Source organism: Caloenas nicobarica, chromosome 18, assembly GCF_036013445.1.
Source record: "Caloenas nicobarica isolate bCalNic1 chromosome 18, bCalNic1.hap1, whole genome shotgun sequence".
NCBI classification, from domain to species: Eukaryota; Metazoa; Chordata; class Aves; order Columbiformes; family Columbidae; genus Caloenas; species Caloenas nicobarica.
In genome coordinates this window covers 123,566-144,435 of record NC_088262.1, presented here as the reverse complement: position 1 = coordinate 144,435, position 20,870 = coordinate 123,566, and the positions used below count along the sequence as shown (strand labels likewise).

Sequence of the window (20,870 nt, the reverse complement as noted above, 5' to 3'; positions counted from 1 at the left end):
GCTGTCTACATGGGACTGAGGATGACGTAACACATGAACTGGACGTAAAGCGTGATTTTCCCTTAGTCACTCTAGATGACTCACTTGTCTGGAAGTCATGAAGCAAGCTTCCTGCAATGTTCTTTTTTCTTGTTTCTGGATTATGGGAACAGCTTTGTCAGATGAGAGACCTTTCAGAAACCTGAGTGTTGAATGAATTATATCTCAAGTACACTAATCTAAAGAAAATACAACCAGCAGTTTTTATATATCTTTCCTTAGGTCATCAGAAGAGACCTGTATTTCCTAACCCCATGTCATCTAGAAAAAGGAGAGGTTTATTTCCATCAGTAACTACTACTGAAAATTAGAATCAGAACTAATAATTTGACTTTTGAAAAAAATCAAGTTTCATTTAGCTACATGAAGTGTATCTACATATAATTTCAGAATACTACAATTACTAAAGCAATTTAGTTCATTTGTTTATATGAGTCACCTCTGGTTTAAAATACAAGAGTGAAATCTGGCCTCAAAAGACTTTTGAAATCTGAGCACTCAAAACAAATCACCCAGCCTTGCTCATCTTTGCACATTATTGCAATGAATCCCTAAGCAGGTACAAATGGGTACTTCAGCAAAACTGATTCAAAAGCCAAAGCAAACATAATGTACAGGGAAAAGATAAAAATTTTTATGGCATGAAAAGAGTTTCAGATTCCCCCTCTGTATTACCTGATTTCAGCAAGTAACTTCTAAAATATTGGAAGCTACTAATCTGTGCAACACCATAGCTTTCCCAAGACATTACTGTATCCTACTTATCCTCTTCTAGTTACAGCCCTGCCCCTGGGTATCTCCACACAGGTAGTAGGAATCATATCATCATTTAGGTTGGAAAAGACCTTTGAGATCATCGAGTCCGACTGTTAACCCAACACTGCCAAGTCCACCACTAATCCATGTCCATTAGCACCACATCTACACGTCTTTCAAACCCCTCCAGGGATGGTGACTCCACCACTGCCCTGGGCAGCCTGTTCCAACGCCCAACAGCCCTTTCCGGGAAGAAGTTTTTCCTCATATCCAATCTAAACCTCCCCTGGTGCAACTTGAGGCTTCTTCTCATCCTATCTCGGCGAGTCGTGCCGAGCCTAGCCGATCCCAGCCTTGCCGATCCGAGCCTCGCCGAGCCTTGCCTTGCCTCGCCGAGTCTCGCCGAGCCGTGCGGAGCCGAGCCTTGCCGAGTCGAGACTTGCTGAGCCATGCCGAGTCGTGCCAAGCCGAGTCCCACTCCCGAACCCCTCCGGGGATGCAGGTGGTGAAGGTGAGACCGCTCATGCACACAGGCTCCTGACACCTCCTGTGTTGGAGCATCCTCCTGAGCCTCTCCCTTCCTTCTCCCCCGCTCTAAAACTCTCTTCAGGCTGATTTTCCACCTTTCTCCCTCCAAAATCAGGAAGTAGTTCAGAAAGATTTGGAATGAAATTCCTCCCTTTTGGGGAAGACTTCTTTTAAGAAGTTTGAAAGTTTAGGCTTCCAGAACTGACTTGTGATTAATGTAGTGAGTGTCTGTTTCTTTACATCTCAACTCTATAAAACTAGACTTCGTGCTGTGCTTTGGATGAAAATTTTGGATTTGTATTCTGAAAAATCATTTCAGGCACAGTCACATTTGGAAAAAAAAAAGCAGATAAAGCAAATGTATGTGTTTGAGTGAAAGGCAATGCAGGGTAGGGAAAGTTTTCTTTCGTTTTTTGTTTTTTTTTTTTAAGTCACTTCATACACCTCAGAGTTTTTTGGTCGTAAGTAATCCCTGTTTATAGCATGAACATGGTAACTGGCGATAGCAAGAGAAGCTCATGGGTGAGTGCGCACAGCAGAGGCGAGCCTGCGCTGCCTTGTACAACAACCCTAATTCAGGGTAAATGGACAGACTGGGTAGGATGCAAAGGGTCTTTTCAAGTCCAGTCTTCTGATTCTGCTGGGATAGAAGTCTCTTGTTTGTTTTGTCTTTCCGTTGCTTCAGATTGCAACATGAGAAGAAGAACCAAGTTTTAGGAGAAGTGTTTTTCTTCAAGTTGTTAGTGGAAAAAATTGGCTTTTAACAGATATTGAACTGCAGGTACACTATAGCAGTGGTAGTCCAGGAAGCTGAAGGTAGCAAATGTATTTCCTGTTTCCTTCTCTTTCCACCTTCTCTGCAGCCTACACAAATAGATCTCCAGGGCTGTCCTGCTCTATGCTGTATTACAGCCCACTGACTGACTCTCCTGCTGACAGGCCTCTCCAAACCTGGAACATTTCACTCTTGTTTTAACTTTCTCATTGTAAATAGCTGTTTTTACTGAATGTTTTTGTCTGTCTGCCTGCAAGATGTACTGTTCACTTTTCAGATCATGATTCGTTATTTCATACTGTTATCAAAATACTACCTTTTTAAGTAGAAGTTATTTAATGACGTATGCCATGATTTGTCTAAGCAGTGGAACAAATAGATTGATAGACAAGAACACAATTTCTTGATCCTATTAATCTAGAGTTTTTCTTGCATGAGAAGACAATGAAGAAACTACGCTCATTCCCTGGAAAACAGAAAGAGCAGCACAGAACACACCTCAGCTACAGAACCCAGTTTGTACGTGCAAGTGCATTGCTCGGGTCCTGCACTTTTGGCAGCTGGGCAGCATTCCCCGCGGGCAGGGTCGGGTCGGGTCGGGTCGGGTCGGGTCGGGTCCGGTCCGGTCCCGCCCCGCCGGCCGCTCCGCAAGGGGCGAAAAGGTCGCGTTGGCGCCTTGTGCGCGGAACCGCACGCGCCCGCGCGCCCCTGCGCGGGCGAACCTGTAGCGGCGGGAAGGAGTCACGTGGCGGCGCCAGAACCGGGGCGCCCCCGCTGGGGCGTGGGCGGAGCGCGCGGCAGCCGCGCTGGGCGGGTCTGTCCGGCCGCACGTCTGTCCAGGCGCACGGGGAACCGGGCAGCGGTCCGGCGCGAGCACCGGCATCCGCACGCTGGGGCGCGGGACGTGACTCAGGTACTGAGGCGGGGCCGTCGTGCGTGATGCTGGGGGTGCTTGCCTGGCGCACGGGGCGAACGCCGTGGGGAGCGCGGGGTGGTCCGGAGGCGGGTGAGCCGGCCCCGGAGCGCCGGGGAGTCCGAGGGCGCATCTCTGCGTGGAGCTGCCCCGGTCGGCGGACGCGCTCTAGCGCGGCCGAAGCTTTGGGCGGGCGCGGCGGGGGAGTCGCGGCTTCACCCCTCGCCCAGAGACTGCGCCCCAAGGCTGGTGGGGTGGGGGGCACGACGCGGACTGTCCTTCCCCCCGGGCTCCACCTCACGTGGGGCGGCGGGGCAGCCGCCGCCCGCCGCGTTTCTCCCCGCGCGTGGGGCCAGGCAGGCGCGCGTCTTCCTCGGGAAACCGGCGCTGCCGTGCGGGTCGCCCAGCGTCCCCGCCGCCGCCGGCCTGACAGCGCAGTCTAGGCGGGGAGCGCTGCTGGCGACCGAGCCGCGCTTGGGCTGCTGCAAGAGAACGCTGCCCCCAGCTTCCCCCTTTGGCGACCGGGTCCCGCCTGGGCGCGCGGTGCCGCCGGCCCCACGTACGGTGCCCGCCATCGCGGGCTTCAGACCGGTGCCGGGCGACGAGGGTCTCTGCGTCCTGCCCCGCCCCCGCGATCCCTTCGCTGCTGCTCACCTTTCATTTCAGTGTCCAGTCCCGGGAGGTAAATTCCGGAGTTCCCTTTGTGACAGCGGCGGCGGCTCAGATTCGCCAAAGCGAGCGACACGCGGTCTGAGGGACCGTCCCCTCTTGAGCGCGGCCCGCAGCCTCGGCCGTGGCTCCGTGGGGCGCTCGGGCGCGGAATCGCCTCTTCAGGCTGCGCGAGCATCTGCGGCCGCGACCCGGGCGCCGTGGCCGCGATCGCCACCATTGCTCTCCCACCCGCTCCCCCCGCAGCCCCTCCGAGTCTGTTGGGAAAGAGCCTTTAGTGCTACTGCTCGTAATCCACATGGAAAGGTCTTCTCTTCCTTTGCCTGCCTGATTTCTGTGCAGGAAAAAGCGCCCAAAAGTGAGGGTGAACTGTAGCAACACAACTTCCTCACCGGCGCAAACCGTTAGCGCTTAGCAGCCGTTGGTGGAAACGCACTCTTGGTCAGCAGGTTTGCGTGCTTTTTGGGTAAATGAGTTGGAAAGCCGTTTAGCTTAGGATGTCACAGTGAAGTCTTGTATGGTTTTGCAATGTTTATTTCAGAGGGAGCAGTAGTTTGTTAAGGAGTGGCAATCGGCGGTTTAAAAATGTAAACCAGAATCTATTAGTACAGTACACCTGTTGTGCTTCAGTTGGAATTATAACTCAAGGTAAATTATAAAAATATTAAGGTGACATTTTGAATGGTGACAGATGTGAGAATTCATATATCTCAATGCATGACACCATGTTACGCTGCTGCACTGTCCACAGTGATTTTGTAAAATGACACCTCTTAGCCAGATGATCTTTTCCCACTATATTCACCTACATGTGCTAAACTAGCTTGAGATACGGTGCGCATACATGTAAGCACTTTATGTATCAGGGTAGTTCCGTGGTAGTCTGCAAAAATAAGCATGAATGTCCAGGTGGTGATGGGACTGGACCCTTAATTAGTATTTATCTGGCTCTGTCACCTTTTGGTTTTATACTAGACTAAATAAGGACACTACTATAAACAGTTGGCAAGAATTTCTGAGGTTTTTTTTAAAGCTCTGACACATGGCAAAGCCACCATAGCTGCAGGGCTGAAATTAATTTTCATGAGGCATGAAGAATGATTTATAAGTATTCAGCTGAAGGTCGGATTCTGCAACTTCTGTTTTTGAAAACATACAGAAAGCAGCCAAATAATTCAAGTGCAACTGAAGGCATGTTTGTCACTTTATCTGTACAGACGAAAGGACGTATGCTGTCCGGTCAAGGTGCCTCTGTGATGCTGATGTTAATGCACTTAGGATGATGGGTGTGGTGTAAAAAACCCCATAGGCTTTAGGAAAAAAAGGCCACTTCTCCAGAAGCGGGGCATATGATGTAGAGACAATAACTAGGGAGGCCGATAATGCTATTGTTATAGAACTACTATATTTGTTTCAAAGGTGGTACCTGAGAAGATTGAACTGTTAGTTACTGTTGATCTGTAATTAAAGAAAATATTTATGCAAGTGTTTATTTCAAGATTAAAAGCGCTGCCAGTCATCTTTTGTCTAGTCTGCTTAGATTTTAATACCCTTGGGCAAATATGGGAGGTTTATGACTCCTATTAACACAGTAGTGAGCAGTCTATGCTTTTCAGTGTATCCATACTCCCAACACCTTATGAAGAGAGAATCATTTTTCTCTTTGTTCCACAGCTAAGAAACTGAAGGACGATCTCTACATTGCTCATCTTAGACCATCTTCCTCATTTTGTAATTGTACAGTTCTCAGCCTAATAGAGTTCCAGACTGAATTCCAGTCTGAACTGGGTTCCCTGCGTGGAAGTTTATTAAAGGTTTCTGCCATAGTTAAAATAAACTAATTCAGGGGAAGTTCTCAAGCTGTATAGGCCAGCCTATATAGCTCACAAATGTTCTTCCTAGCCGTACTGCTGATCATAAAGTATGGCTACGTGGCCTATAAGGATACTGGCTAAACACTGATATTAGATTCTTGCCATTTCTAGCTGCTCCTTTTTATAATACAAATGCTCTCCTTTTATATACACTGCACCATCGCACCAAACACACCACCCGCAGTGCTACCTACAACGCCTAATAATTCCTCCTAACTGAGCCTGTATTAGTTTCTATGGCAACAAGAGGATAATCTCAGAAGCATGACGCGCCACAGATTTAACTACATTTGCTCTCTTTGCTTTACACATTGCCAAAGCAAGAACCCATTTATCATAGGAGGAATCTGGAATAAATAGTGACAATACTATCATGTCTGTTATGGTGATACTGAAACTGAGCTGCAGCCAGTTAAATGTAATCCTTTGCCTCTAAACAGGGCTGGGCTAGTAAAAGCAGAAAGCAAAGCAAGCTGTTGCAACAGCCGCCTGCTGTCTTTGCAGGCTTTGGCAGTATACCAGTATTTAAGTCAAAGTATAAGTAAAAATTTTGCGTGTGCAAACCAGCCATGAGCCCACCTCTCCTAACAGTAACTCTGGTTTGCACGTTCCATACAGGAACCTCCTTACTACCTCTTGATTCTTAGGGAGGTGAATCCAGCCTAGCCTAGTAAGGCGCGCTGCAGCGGCATGACGGGAGCGGAATGAAGTGCATCTTCTGCAGATACAAGGTTCATTTAGTTCTGGTTGATGGTCTTTTAATTTTGGTGTGTTAATGTGAACTACTGATGGATTAAACCAGATGAACAAGATTGATATAGTTGTGCATATGTAGACTGATCTTAAAAAGGATGGTGTTTGAAGGGCTAGTATGTTGGTTGATGGTGATTTTCAGCCAAATGTGGTAACAGATGTGACGAAAAGGCCAGATTCCCCCACATCTGCTGTCTAGCTCGTTCGTCACAGCAGAACACGACACCACTTCAGAGACCGTTCCTCTCTGGGTGCGCAGAGCTGGTGAGTCTCGTAGGCCCGGTGGAACGAAGCACGTCTCCGAAAGGCTGGCGTGCTCGGCCGGGCCAGGACGAGGGCGCTTCCGCCTCTTCTGGCCGCGCACCGCGGCCGCTGCGCGGGACGGGCGCGCGGCTTGCGGGAAGCGCGTGCGCTGCCCCTGCGGCAATTACGGTAGGCGCTCCGCCCATCCGCCCAGTCACGTCCCACACGTCTCAGTGCGGCGGCCGGCGGCGCGCGCGCCCCGCTGGGTTGGCCGGCGCGGCCGCGCGTCACAGTGGCGGGGTCACGCGGGGCCGCCGCGAGCGGGCCCCGCCCTGGGCCCCTGCCGGCGGCTCCGGGGCTCGGTGCTGGCGCGTGCGGCGGAGCGGCCCCGCCCACGGCTCGAGCGCAGCGCAGCTCGTCCGGCCGCGTGCGCCGCGGGGGCTTCCTGCCCCCTGCAGGAGCGCGGGGAGCCCGAGCGGTTCTGTCCCGGCAGGAGCCCCCGTGCTGCCGAGTGGCTTTTAACGGCGCTTCGTCTGAAAAGCCGCCTGGGATGGCTTGGGTGCGGGTCAGCGTCCGGGCCCAGCACTGCCGGTCAGCAGAGATTGCCCCTGGGCTCAGAGGAGACCGTCCCCGCCGCCGGGGCGCGGCACGAGCCAGCTCTTCCTGGGGCCGAACGTTCCTGCCCAGCGCTGCGTGAGCGTTCCGGATAAACTGCCGAGGGGTATTTTTCAACAAAACGTGCTCACGTAGTATTACCTACTTGGTGTTGCAACTAGAGGTGGTTAATACAAAAGAATTAAAAACTGCACCACCTTTCCCCCAGCATTTTAAACATTCACTCCAAATGAAATGTTCTGACAACTTGGAAGTAGTGGGAGTGAGAATTCCTCCTGCCCCTTGACTCCTTCAGTTTTACATCTTCTGTTCTTTACACGCTTGAGCTGAGATACTCGAATCAGCATTTTGCCTGTTATCAATATTACAGAGCTACCAGTATCACGAGGGATTACACTTTGTGTACCTACTCCGTGCTATGTGGCTATTGCTTTAAAAAATAATCCTTTTTTGAAAAATGCTTTATACCTTGTATCATACAGAAGTTACTGGGAAAAACAGTTTTGAAGGGTGGACAGAAACCAGTGACAGGCGGGTTGGCAGACATGCATCTCAGGACTTTAATTTAGTGCCCCAAAGCCTGGTGCAGAAATTGCCCAGTCTAACCAGCTGTGCATTGCAAAACTGCTGTCAATAGCAGCAGGTACCTAGATGTCTAGATTTATTGAGGCATTCTGTTTCACTTCTTGTTTAGCTATTTTAGTTTCTAGTTGTACGGACTTAAGAAAAAATTGTTTTCTGTTCATATTTGATTTCCAGAAAACAAGAAGTGAAGCCAGTAGTAGGAGGCTCACTGTCCTTGTACAGCCTGGGCTAATAGAACAGCCATAGTCATGGCCAGGTTTATTTCTGCATCATGTATATAAAGTTGCTTCTTCCAAGAACTAGGACTGCTGGTCCAAATGCCATAGTAAGTACGTTCATACAGGCTTATCAACAATCATGTATTCGGTGCTCTGTTGTCTAGACACGTCTGCATCGACTAGATTGTTGTGCCATACATAGCCTGGTTCTGAAATGGAGCTGCAAGAACGACATAATTCACAATGCACAACAATCACTATGCAGACCAATACCTCTGAAAGCAGAAGCGTTCTTTAGTGTGCTTGCACTCTTCTTTTAGGTACTATCGTAGAGAAACATTGACCCAATAGGAGTAATCAATTGCATTTTACAGAAAAGGTCAGTTTCTGTACATGTTAAGATTCAATGTATAACTTGTTTGAAGCTCACTTTAACATTTTCAAGGCACATAATATGCAGACCCTACAAAAAACTAATTGCTGTCATGCAATACTTCCCTGCACTTTTCACATACAGGGACACTTTTTTTTTACCTCAGTATCTCTTTTAAAACTTTGCAGCATTACTGTCTGGTACATAACATTCTCACAATAAAATATTTTATTTTTTAGATGCAGAGGTGCTCGTGGCTGCATACGGAAGATGTGAAACATGATTCATCAAATATTTAAAAATTTTACTGATAATGTAATAAAAACAATGGAAAGTATTGCTTCAGGCAGGCAGCGATACTGCGCATCGCTGCAGTTACTAACATCATCCGCAATAACCGCGCGTGTATATTTTCATTGCAGTGTAGCTTAGGTACTTACTCAGTGCATGAAAACTGATAGCTCATCGGAAGCTCAAAGGGATCCATCTGTCTTTTCAAGATATTGGTGCGTCAGGGCTGTGTTGCTGTCCTCAGTAGGGAACAAAAAGCCTGGGTGATTTGTCCACAGTTGCACAGAATACTTGTGATGCACCAGGATTTTGCCTCCAGGTCTCCCAAGTGAATAGTCCAGGAGCTTCGTGTAACAAGGTCTTGTAACAAAAATCCTGCGGACTTCAATGTAGTAATTATTACATATTTGTGAAAGTCAAATACACCCTTGAACTGCTGTAATGGATTCAGTTTTTCTATGACACAGTGATTTGTCTGAAATCCTGGTTTGACTTTTGGAGAGCTGTGAGGGCATGCTCATTTAAAACCAACTGTCTGCATCTCATTTTAATGTATTTTTTGCAAGTTTTTTAAGGACAAAACCCAAACGAGGAATAGTTAAAATAGCACTGCATGAGATTTGTATTTAAAACAGTCCCAGATCTTATTGGTAACTTTAACTGCAGTGCAATTTCTGCCTGTTTTGGTTAGATGATGTTGGTGAGGTATTTGTCCCAATGTCTATACACTGTAATTGCTTTTTGTTTCTTAGGGAACACTCTTGTCGCTTGAGCTTCGTCATGGGAGCTGTGGTAGCTGATGATGGTCCATCTGGTGTCAAAGCCCCCGACGGAGGCTGGGGCTGGGCTGTCCTTTTTGGCTGTTTTATCATCACAGGATTTTCCTATGCCTTTCCGAAGGCAGTTAGCGTCTTCTTTAAAGAACTTATCCGGGAATTTGGCATTGGATATAGTGACACTGCATGGATTTCCTCCATTCTGTTGGCCATGCTTTATGGAACAGGTAGGTGGTTCTCTGTTTTTGAAACAGCATTGCGTCATGCAATGGTGTTTGTAAATCGTACAGCTATTTACAGCATGACTCATGATTGCATATCATTACTTGTGTGCAAGTAAGGCATTCCAAACAAGAATTACTATTTATCACATAAATCCAAAAGTTATTTAAGCACATCCAGCTTGCATACAAAATTAAATTTCTGTAACTCAGTAGCTACTGAAGATGATGACAAAGAAAAATTGCATGGCACTGCGAAGACAAAAAAGAGTAAGTGTGCAGAGGACTAAGACTGCAGAGGAAAGAACACTGGATTGGCCTGACAGTATGGAATAAGTATGGAAAGAATCATAGAATCGTTTAGGTTGGAAAAGAGCTTTAAGATCATTGACTCCAACTGTAAACCTAACACTGCCAAGGCCCTCAAAGAAGAAATGCAAACGGACATAAAATAAATTGCCAAAATTGTTTTATCCTAGCAATTGTAACTTGCTCTTCTTGTCCAGGTCCACTCTGTAGTGTGTGTGTCAACCGCTTTGGCTGTCGCCCTGTCATGCTGGTGGGCGGCCTGTTCGCCTCTATGGGGATGGTGATTGCCTCATTTTGCACGAGCATCGTTCAGATCTATCTCACCGCAGGAGTGATCACTGGTAAGCAGCGTGCATGGTTGCAAATGAGCTTGCTGAAGTCTTAGCTTTACGTTGAAGTTTTGTCTAAGTGACAAATATCTAATTCATCAGGATCATCGAGATGGGCTTTTATAAAGATGGCAGATAAATGTGGAATTGAACTCTCATTTATTTTTTATGAATATTAATTTTTCTGGTATGTTTCATAGCCACTGCTGTTATCAGTGAAGTGTAACCATAGTGTACAAGAATATTATGGAGGTGGACTGCTTTTTGAAATGTTATCTTAGAATTCTTTTGCCCATTTAAAATAAATCTATCTTGAATCAGAAAAACTGTAATTAGAATTTTTTTGATAGAGATATTGTAGGCCAGTATTAATTTTTACATACCCTCTGTTACAGGTTTGGGTCTGGCACTGAACTTTCAGCCTTCACTCATCATGTTAAACCGCTACTTTGACAAACGCCGGCCCTTGGCCAACGGGCTGTCTGCCGCGGGCAGCCCCGTGTTCCTCTGCGCGCTCTCTCCGCTGGGGCAGATCCTGCAGCACGAGTACGGCTGGAGAGGAGGATTCCTTATACTGGGTGGGATGCTGCTCAACTGCTGTGTATGTGGGGCATTAATGAGACCTTTGGAGTCACCCAAAAAGTCAGAAGCTACGAAAGAACCAGCTGAGAAGAAAGCGAAGAAAAAACTTCTGGATTTCAGCGTGTTTAAAGATGGTGGTTTTATAATCTACACACTAGCAGCATCTATAATGGTGCTTGGCCTCTTCGTTCCCCCAGTTTTTGTTGTGAGTTATGCCAAGGATTTAGGGAATCAAGACACCAAAGCAGCTTTTCTTCTGACTATTCTGGGATTCATCGATATCTTTGCTCGGCCTGTTTGTGGAATGGTAGCTGGTCTTAAGTGGGTTAGACCCCGCTGTGTCTACCTCTTCAGTTTTGCTATGATTTTCAATGGCTTTACAGATCTCATGGGTTCCATGTCTGTTGACTATGGTGGCCTGGTGGTCTTTTGCATTTTCTTTGGCATTTCTTATGGAATGGTAGGTGCTCTTCAGTTTGAAGTTCTCATGGCTATTGTTGGTACTCAGAAGTTTTCCAGTGCCATCGGTTTAGTGCTCCTGGCCGAAGCTATGGCTGTTCTAATCGGTCCACCATCGGCGGGTAAGTATTCCATTCATTTCAGAATTCAAAATCATTTGCTTTGCATCCATTTACACAAATTATATGATAAGGGGTCAGAGAAAAAAGACAACACTCAAGAAGTGCATATTGTGCTTGTGTCGCACATGCTTCAATGACTTTCTGCAGTTACAATCTGAAATAGTCCAAGACAGGGCGGGATGAATCTTTTCCTTCTTGGATCTATTTCAGGATGGGTTGAATTGCCATCTGGAGATGCTGCTCCTTCTCCACCGAAAACCTACACTGCACCTCTTATGAGTAGATGGCTAATATTGTATGAGATGAGTTTTACACACACAGAGCGAATAACTTTAATAAAGGTCAGAACTCTTTGTAGTTGGGATTCTGATTATGAAACCTGTCAATTTTCTTTGGAAAGTAGTAGGATAGATTCTCTATACCCGTGGTAGATTTGGAGGAGTAAAGAAAATGTCAGAAGAAGGAGGAAAAAAAAAAATCTTACAAGGAGGATTATAAAACTGGACTGTTTTAAGGAAGGTAGGCTGCTTCTGCACATCTCACAACTCCAAGATAAGGGGACGTTAAAAATATTCGAATTCATTAATTTGAATTCAGAATTGCAAATAAATGACTAGTCAAAGAACAGAAATTTTACAGGCTCTGAACTGAAAACAAACAAACATCCAAACCCTGCCAATTGACTGCCATAAAATGTTTACTGTTTATACCAGACACTGAAAAGCATCAAGTATCTTAATTATGACAGAACCCATAATGGAAAAACAGTGCTCTGCACCACTTCCTTCACATTCTCCCTCCTGTTCTTTCACCTCCACCAAGTCCTGTGAAAATTTAGCTTGACTAAAGCATGAGAATCAGTCAGTTACTCCAGACTGACAGTTAAATAAGATTTGCATTCAAAGCAGACAGCGCACTGCCCACGTAGGAAAGGAAATGCGATTGGGAGCCAGAGGAAGCTGATGGTAGCGATCCCGGCCATGGATGCGCACCGTGATCTGAAATACTTGGCATTTGTCTCATCTCTTGCATATGAAGGCTAGACTGGTTGAATTGCTTGACTCTGTGTGTACACAGGAGTATGTGTTTCAGGATGTGATGTAATGTTGGTGAATGTTAAACTGAAATGAAATAATGGAGAAATATTTTGTTATAAACTTGCTAGAAAGCTATTTAAAAAAAACTTGCTGAGATAGTCATGGTACTTCTAGACGGGAATCATTTAAATGTTTAAAAAAAGCAGGAAAAATTCAATGCAAGATAATCACTTTTGTTAATTACCTGGAATGTTGTATTTTCCAGGAAAACTCTTGGATGCAACAGGGAGGTACATGTTTGTTTTTATTATTGCTGGAATTGAAGTTACCACCTCAGCACTTGTATTGGCTTTGGGAAATTTCTTCTGCATCAAGAAAAGATCAGATGAACCACAGACTAAAGAAGCAGCAGCAGAAAGAGAGGAATTAAACAAATCTGAAGACAAAACTCCTGAAGATGCTAAGGTGGACTCTATTGAAGTGGAGCAGTTCCTGAAAGATGAGCCTGAAAAAAATGGTGAAGTTGTAACTAACCCAGAAACGTGTGTGTGAGCACGACAGGAGACCAACAAAGCATTTAGAAAAGAAAGTTTTTTTCAACACTATTTATTTTAGAAATAGAACTAGTTTAGGGCTGGGCTATCTGCTTTATTAAATGGAGGCCAGTCAGCTCATCAGGTCTCTCTGGAAGCTGATTAGCTAGATAACCTTTTATCGGAAAATTAACTTTATCAGTAAAAGGTTGAGCATTGTGGTTATAATTTTTATGTAAACAAAAAAGCTTTTATAAACACAAAATAGAGTCTTGCTATGCATCACCAGAAACTGCTCACTTGGAAGAGATATAGGAAGAGTATATTTTACGAAAAGTGGAATTCTATGTACGTTTTCAGACAATATTGGTGAAATCACTGTATCGTGTGGCTAAACATAATTTCCCTGTGTTCTTTGTGAAAGGGAAAGAGTTTGAGATGGAGAAAAATCTCAGGAACTTAAAGGTCTCCATTAGTTTTTAAAAATTTCTTACTTTTTTAGATTAATTGGCTCAGCCCTAATTTAATTTTTATATCTGTTACTTTGATTCATGCAAATGTATTTCTGAGTTTTGTCTAAACATGTAATCTTTGTAATTATCATCTGGAAATGCTGTACGTGGAAAGGCACATTACAGATACTGTCCTCAGTGGATCACACAAGCGGTATTCTGAGGGATTAGTAAAAGAAAAGAAAACGAGCAGAATCGATCCTGACAAACTGTGAGCAAAGTTAGCCTACATTTACGTATATGGTTTTCAGTACAGTTTCCCTGCAGCACTGAAAAATATTGTAACACGGAGGAGATATTAACTTTAATGGAGTTTCCTGAGCATCCATTTTGTGTATAAAAGAAACAGTATAAGTTGCCAGATGACGTATGGATCAGTGTGGGTAGACTTAGGGAAGGGACTGGATTATGTTGAAATGTTAGCCATCTTTAAAATGCAATGTTAGCAATATAGGAAGGTCTTAACATGTTTGGTTGTGTGTTTTTTTTTTTTTTCCTTTTTGTGTGCATGCATGCCTTTGTTTGTTTTGAACTTGATTTTTTTTTGCTTTTCTTTCCCCATTTACCCCACTTCCCTATCCTTTTGCTTAATCCATGGAAGTTCAAGGTGCCATTCTTGCTGGCTGAGGAAACATGACAGAATTGTTGACCATGTTTCTGACAGCAATGCATAAGGACCAATCAAGAACGGGGTCGGCTCTGCTAATCATTGCACAAACACCACAGGGAGTCTCTGGCTGGTCTTCAAATCTTCTCTGACATGGGTACGGGCAAAGGAGAAGAAGCAGATGAGATGAGGCAGAGACAGCACATTTGAAGCAGCATAGAAAGGGAAAAGATTCATTGTGAGGACACGGAATAGAAAAGGAGGCATTCTATATATATATATTTTTTTTTCACCCAAACACATTCAAGAAATGCAACCTTTTATTAAAAAAAAAATCACGTTACTACAACCCACCTTTCAGATATGTATATAAAAAGCTCTCCAGGCTTTGTGACTTCAGTAAAAGTCTTCAAAGCAGACTAATTATACCAGATTCAGTCTTCTTGTTGGTAGCAAAGGAATATTGTCTTTCAGGTGCCAAAATCGTTCTGTTTAATAACTGAAAACTAGAGGACCGTAATCCCTTAAAACCCTGTATCCCTTTTAAAAATAACATCATTAGTTGTTTCACACTTGAGCATTTTAACAGAAACATACAGTAAATCCAACACAGTGCTACAACCATGAGCCATTCCCTAATGGAAGCATCTTGGATACCAGCTTCCATTCTGGTAGTTTCTTCAAAATGGTTTTGCATTGTTAGGATGACCTTGCACAAAGTGGAAAAGTTAGGATCGTGACTTTTTTTTGAGTGATTTTAAAAAGAAATAGATTCTGCACTGAATAAACTGTTTATTTTTATATTGCATATAGCGTGTTACTTTAAAACCTTTTATTAATTTTGTCGCAGGAGTTGCACTGGCATGTCCTAGTTATAAGAACTTAAGTTGCTGAACTTAGCTCCAGTTTGCTAAAGACTAAATCGGTACTTGGAATGCAACACTGCTAGTTCCAGAAGGCCATGTATGAAAGGGCAAGAGGGAAATGGAATCCACAGATCAGTTTATGATATCCCTGGAGACTGCTTCAGATGATACATGAAGGCCTGATACAACTTTCAGATTAGAGTTCCCTGTTCTATTTCAAAAAGCAAAAACTAGAAACCTTCTCAAAGGAGAATTCAGATTGTCAAATAGCCATTTTTGCCTTACTGTGGGTTTTGATCGCTAGATTTCTTTGCCAGGTAATGCAATACTGTTATCAAAGAAGTAAATGGTTATTCCTTTGACCCCAGGTTTTGGCACAATTTTAAGTTTCTGCATGCTCTGCAAATTGTCTAGACTCTAACATCTTGAAAATTTGGCCTTATCGTACTGACTTTCCAGATTATGTTTCATTTTCCACACATAATACCTTTATAGTTAAGCTGGAAACATGAAGTGTGACAATTTTATGTGACTGGGGCAGAAGTGGAAGTTCTTAAGACAAGGGAAACACATTTCAACAGGACACCATACCTAATTTCTAAAGTAAATCTAGTGTTCAAAAAAGTGCCTCGTTGGCCTATACAAGGTTCTTTTCCTCAGCTGAAAGATGAACTACACTGTGTAGGGCTGGCAGCGCTCTTGTGCTATTTTCAGCACAGACCTACCGATGGATTGCAGTATTCATGAGAGCAGGAGATGCTTACTGCATGAGAGAGGTCAGATCACGGGACACTTACTGACTGAGAAATAAAGGTTAGAATTTACTTTGCTAAGCAGTTTCACACAGGCTATAGAATCTTTTACCATTTTCATTATTTACAACACGCACCAACGCGGAGATGAGAAACTCCTAACGCAGATCTCTTAGCAACGTCGAAACTGTCAAGCTTGAGAATACTTTGAGTTCTGGAGCCAGTTACGCTCCCTGCTTCCATTCTGCCCCATTCAGGGGTGACATCCAGGCGTGTGCCAGCCCTCCAGTCCTCCTCCTGTCCAGCTGCCTTTGTCTCCTTGGCAAGAGGTTGATGACACTGATGGGAAGGAAACCTCCGTGCATGCCTGATCCTCGGCCTGGATAACTGCGGGCCAGTACGCCAGGCTGTGCTGAGCCATGGGCCCAACTGTTCCTATGGACATGGCCACAAAAGTCTTTACCCTTTACCCTCCTTCCTATCCCGAGATGTAGAAAAAAAAAAAAAGGCGGTGAATCCTTGGGTGCCCAGCACTGTCTCAGAACACTGGCTGGTAACTCACAAATAGCAGCAGAGGACTGTGGTGGGGCTCCTTCTCTTGGCAAGACTAGCCTGGCTTCTCACTAATTAATTTAACTCTGCTTATTGTAAATTTAAAAGGAATTACTTTAAAAACCCTCCAGGTATTTTGGCACAGTATTTCTTTAATCTCAACACCACTGAGATGGGCACTTTGTGAGATGTGCTCTTTCATAAATGTTGAGGATGTGCATGGTCAGAGTCATGAAGCCTTGCTAAAGAGACACAAGCAGAACAGTTCCATGTGACATCTACCTGGATGAACCTTTGTTCAACCTTCACCTGGTTACAATTTTGTACTTTGAAAAAAGAAAAGGGAAGAAAAGGGGAAAGGGAAGGTAGGTAATTCTACAACAATTATGCAAGTATCACAAAGACCATATTATAATTTGCTCTTGCATCATACACTCTTGGAACAAATGTACCTTCTTTAGCCACATAGTTCAGAAATCTATTTAAGAAGTCTGTAAGGGAAACAATTGAGAAACACAAGTGCAAAAAATCCAGGTATAATACTATAAAACAGTAGAAAGATAGGTTTTGCAGATTATTTCTCTGAAACTAATGGTCTTTTAGTGTCCAGGCTAGCGTAATTTTTAAAGCTTTTTAGATCTTTGTACATTCTATAAATTGTGTACTATAGGATTTATGGTTCAAATATTGTATGTTTGATCATGTCATGGATCTTAGGCCCTTAATTTCCTAATGCAAGGAGAGGGTATGTGTATAAATGCCTGTAACACAGAGAATATATAAAGAGGTGTATGTGTGTGCACAAATACATGTATGTATCAGTCTATGTTTATCAAACACGCAAAATACCCAGTAGAGACAATTTGCCTGTCTACTAGACAATGAGCAATGCAGAGTTAAAACTATTTTCATCCTCCTCCTCCTATACAAAGATAAGTTTGCTTTTTAAAATTTTCTGAATAAAATATCTTGTAATTATTTGGATCCTAGAAGATCTCAGCAGAAGAAAAAAATCTTAAAGTGATGCAGCTTTCTGTTTAAAATGACAATCTCTATAGATTTTAAATACATTACAGCAAGCCTTCAGCAGTGCCTGCCGCTAGAACAGCAAGGCCCTAAAGTTGAGAGTTGGGATGGTATGAAGGTATGATGTGAAGGACTGGACGGATCTCATGCTTGTTAATAATAAAACCCACCCAAACAAACGTGTGTTAGACAATGTAACATTTTTCTCTAAAAAGAAATGAAAACATTGCCCTAACCAAGACATCGAACTTCAAAATGAAAATCCAAAATACACTCGACATATGCACCTTCATTATGCCCCAAAGAAAAGCGTCAGCAGACAATCATAAACAGAGGGCTTTCGGAAGAACGCAAACTCGCCTGTTACAGCGGTAAGTACTGACCCGTGCATGCGTGCCTGTGTCTCTCTGCCACGCTTGTCTCTAGGATTATGGGAGTACACCAGTTTTGTGCAAATTACTTTTTGTTTGTTGTTAATGCACTTTAATGTGATGTGTACATTTATACTTAGAATTTTTTATGCTTTTCTAGTAAACTGTTGCAAATGTAGTGAATAAATATTTCTTTGGTTGTCAAAAACTGTGGGTGTGGGGAAATAAGCTTAGAAAATATAACTTTAACACCCAGATTTAGAAATTTGGCTTCATTTGCACATGCTCAAATAGCTATACAGAAGCAGAATGCTTACAGAGGAGAAAATAAGTGACCACCAGCTGACAGGCAGACAGAATTTGATGTGGGCATGGGGACAGCTTTTGCCATGACTCATAGTTTGGCCAACTCCAAAATGGAAATGGGCTCCTGCTGTAAATGATCCTGAAGACTATTTTAAAGCATCAACTGATTTTAAATAATAGCTATTAATTTTATGGTGCTCCATGTAGAAATTATTGTTCTTGTCCTCTGAAGAGGGCTTCAGGTTTTGTTTGCAGGTAAAGTATTATTAACTCCTATGACTTAAAAAGCCCCAAATACTTTGAGTACCGACCCACCTGCCAGCAAGCTGTCTTTATCGTCAAGTGATGCTCTTTAGAACTTGAAAGCTCCTAAGAAAACAGTTTAAGAATACATTTATGGTGTGGTGGTTTTTTTTTAATCCTTTGGTACCCCGGCTAAGACTGGATCCTCAAGGTATAATATCAAGGCTAAACCCAAGTGAATCAAAATTACAGTCTCTTCAATGGAACAACGTAACATTTTGCTATCTAGAAGGCTCATACCTATTTGTGCCTAATTCCAAGTATCTCTTCTGAGAAATTTTGGAGAAACCTCTCTAAGCTCAGCTTCAAAAGTTTCTCTATATTTACACTGAAAAGATAGCAGGTCTAGTTTACATAAAACCCCATGTTTTAAAAAACATATGATTACCTTTTTTATGCTAGTTTAGTTAAATGGGTAAGACCTGAGGTGTAGTCAAATGCTCCGCTGCCCTGCTGGCCAGATCAAGCTGTACGCTGGTACAGGAACAAGTGTTACCAGGTAGACTGAAAGGACAGAATTTATTAGTGTGCAGTCAGCACACCCTTGTGACAGAAGACCAGCGTTTCTCTTTGCCTCTGGTGCTCTCCGAGGCCTTTCACTGAGGAGGAGAACAGGCATGGCCCGAGTCGCACAGCTACTGTTCTCGCTGCTTGACCTGTCGAAGGAAGGTGACCCACCAGTATCTGAAGAGTAAACAACTCTGACAACAGCAGAGGCACTGCATTTGAGAAGCAATGGCTTTTGAATATGTTATTTTAGCAGCTTTCTCAACACTTCTGGAATAGACCTCATCTTTGCATCAGCAGGAAAAAGGTGCATCTAATGCAAAAGTTGGGGCTCCTAAAAGTCTCCTGCTAGAGGGACAGTCTGTGTGATAAACGGTCCTGCATTTGTCTAAGGAAGTGAGGAAAGTTAGGGGCATGCAGAGTAAAAAGCTACTTACCTCTAGCTGTACACTCTTCGTTCCTCGACTGATCTCAATAGCTGCTTCATCATCTCAGCAACGTTCCACCTGGCAACTGTCCTTGCTATCCCTAGATGAATGCTTCACAGCCATAAAAAATGAGGATAGCTCTTGCTCTTCTGTCTCTCCAGCTACAACTGTTTCAGTGGTTTAAAGCCTTTCACTGGAAAACTCTGAATCCAATGAAGAAGTGCATCTAGATTTTAGTATTTGAAATTCTTAAATAGCAAACCACTTTCCAGTCATGCTAAAAAATGAGGTGTAAGACCCAGTGGTTAACAATGTCAGACAAGCCTAACATACAATTTCTTATCGGTGAGAGCAGAGAAACATTTGCTGTTCGGGGTCTTTTAAGGAAACAATCTGTGTATGACCTCAAAATACTGTGAATCACTGGTTTATCCTTCCCTTGCAGATGATGGGAAATACCAGAAGCTCTGCATTGCCTTTGTGCCTGTAAAGCTTGCAGCTCTGAACCAAGCTGAGGACTGCAAATAAACTAAATATTTTGTCTGGCTATGAGATCAGGACTAGACATTTTCTTCCTAGTGCATAACGTACCAAATGAATTCCTGTTCTGTTCCATATCCCACCCCAAGTATCCTGGATTGGTCACAGCAAAGACACAGTAGACTAGGGCTTAAGACTTCAGGGTGACGCACAATCTCCCCTTTTTCCACATGCCTATTTGTCCATTATGTTTATGTTTCTCAGACCTAGATCTTATCTATGCATTTTGAGTCAATAATTTTCCCAAAATGAGATTAACGAAGAACACTATCTTAAAAAAAGATTTTTTTTTGGAGACTCCATATTTCTATGGATCGTGTATATGCAGACGTCATCTTTCTGCTGTCCCTCTGCCAGCAGCATGCAGTGGTTTCATCAAAAGAACCAAAGCATATTAGTCTTAATAAGATTAAGCAGGAAAAAACACCAATGTCTGAGAAAAAGTCATAAAGTGTTACTCCCGTGCAAATATTTGCTGATAAAGTTAGTAGGATGTTGCTGCGAAACAGACTTGCTGAAGATCAGGCCTCTGAGCACTCCTGGTACAAAACTACCGAACGATGCAAGTAGTCCATACAATCACTCAGTTCTAGACATATAAATGCAATGCTGTCAATTGTCACCTGAATGAACCAGAGCGAAGCGTACTGTTTTTAATAGTGAAGTACCGCATTCTTTAACAGCAAAACCCTTTTATAATTAACCTCTCTCATCCAGTGCATTTTAGAAACTACTCTGCTGAAGGATTAAGTTCACAGTGGATTACGCTTCCTCACAACTGGATTAAATCTAGATTTCTGACCAGATGGTTTAGCACTATTAAAAAAACAGCAGCTTTGTTTTCACTAAGTATTTTCTACACATGAATTGCTGCTTTTCTAAACCAAATGTTAAGGGACCAAATAAATTTCATTCTTTTACAAAGAGAAAATAAATATTCTTGAAAGGAATATGTACCCTATAGCCAATGATCTACTTACAAATCTGTATATTCACTGTAAAGGTTCTTGTCTAGAAAATCCATTTCTGAAAGTGTTGCCTTTAACAGATTTTATGGAGGAGCTGCCACTCAGAGCTCTGGAATGCGGGGAAATTAAGTC

At 43.5% G+C, this 20,870-nt stretch overlaps 1 protein-coding gene across 1 annotated transcript; it reads left to right on the top strand.

Annotated features, from left to right (window-relative positions):
- Positions 1-2,890: 2,890 nt before the first annotated feature.
- SLC16A3 (solute carrier family 16 member 3) lies at positions 2,891-17,267 on the top strand. Its single transcript, XM_065647737.1, has 5 exons — positions 2,891-3,011; positions 9,385-9,635; positions 10,136-10,279; positions 10,663-11,430; positions 12,733-17,267. Exons 2-5 carry the CDS (start codon positions 9,413-9,415, stop codon positions 13,017-13,019), a joined length of 1,422 nt encoding a protein of 473 aa, XP_065503809.1. The 5' UTR covers positions 2,891-3,011; positions 9,385-9,412; the 3' UTR covers positions 13,020-17,267.
- Positions 17,268-20,870: the final 3,603 nt, after the last annotated feature.

What these genes read in the sequence shown, in the direction of transcription:
- SLC16A3 (XM_065647737.1), top strand. Translation starts at nt 9,413, where the DNA reads ATGGGAGCTGTGGTAGCTGATGATGGTCCATCTGGTGTCAAAGCCCCC. An exon ending in CACCGCAGGAGTGATCACTG is followed by an intron (nt 10,280 to 10,662) that starts GTAAGCAGCGTG and finishes CCTCTGTTACAG; the next exon opens with GTTTGGGTCTGGCACTGAAC. An exon ending in AATCGGTCCACCATCGGCGG is followed by an intron (nt 11,431 to 12,732) that starts GTAAGTATTCCA and finishes TGTATTTTCCAG; the next exon opens with GAAAACTCTTGGATGCAACA.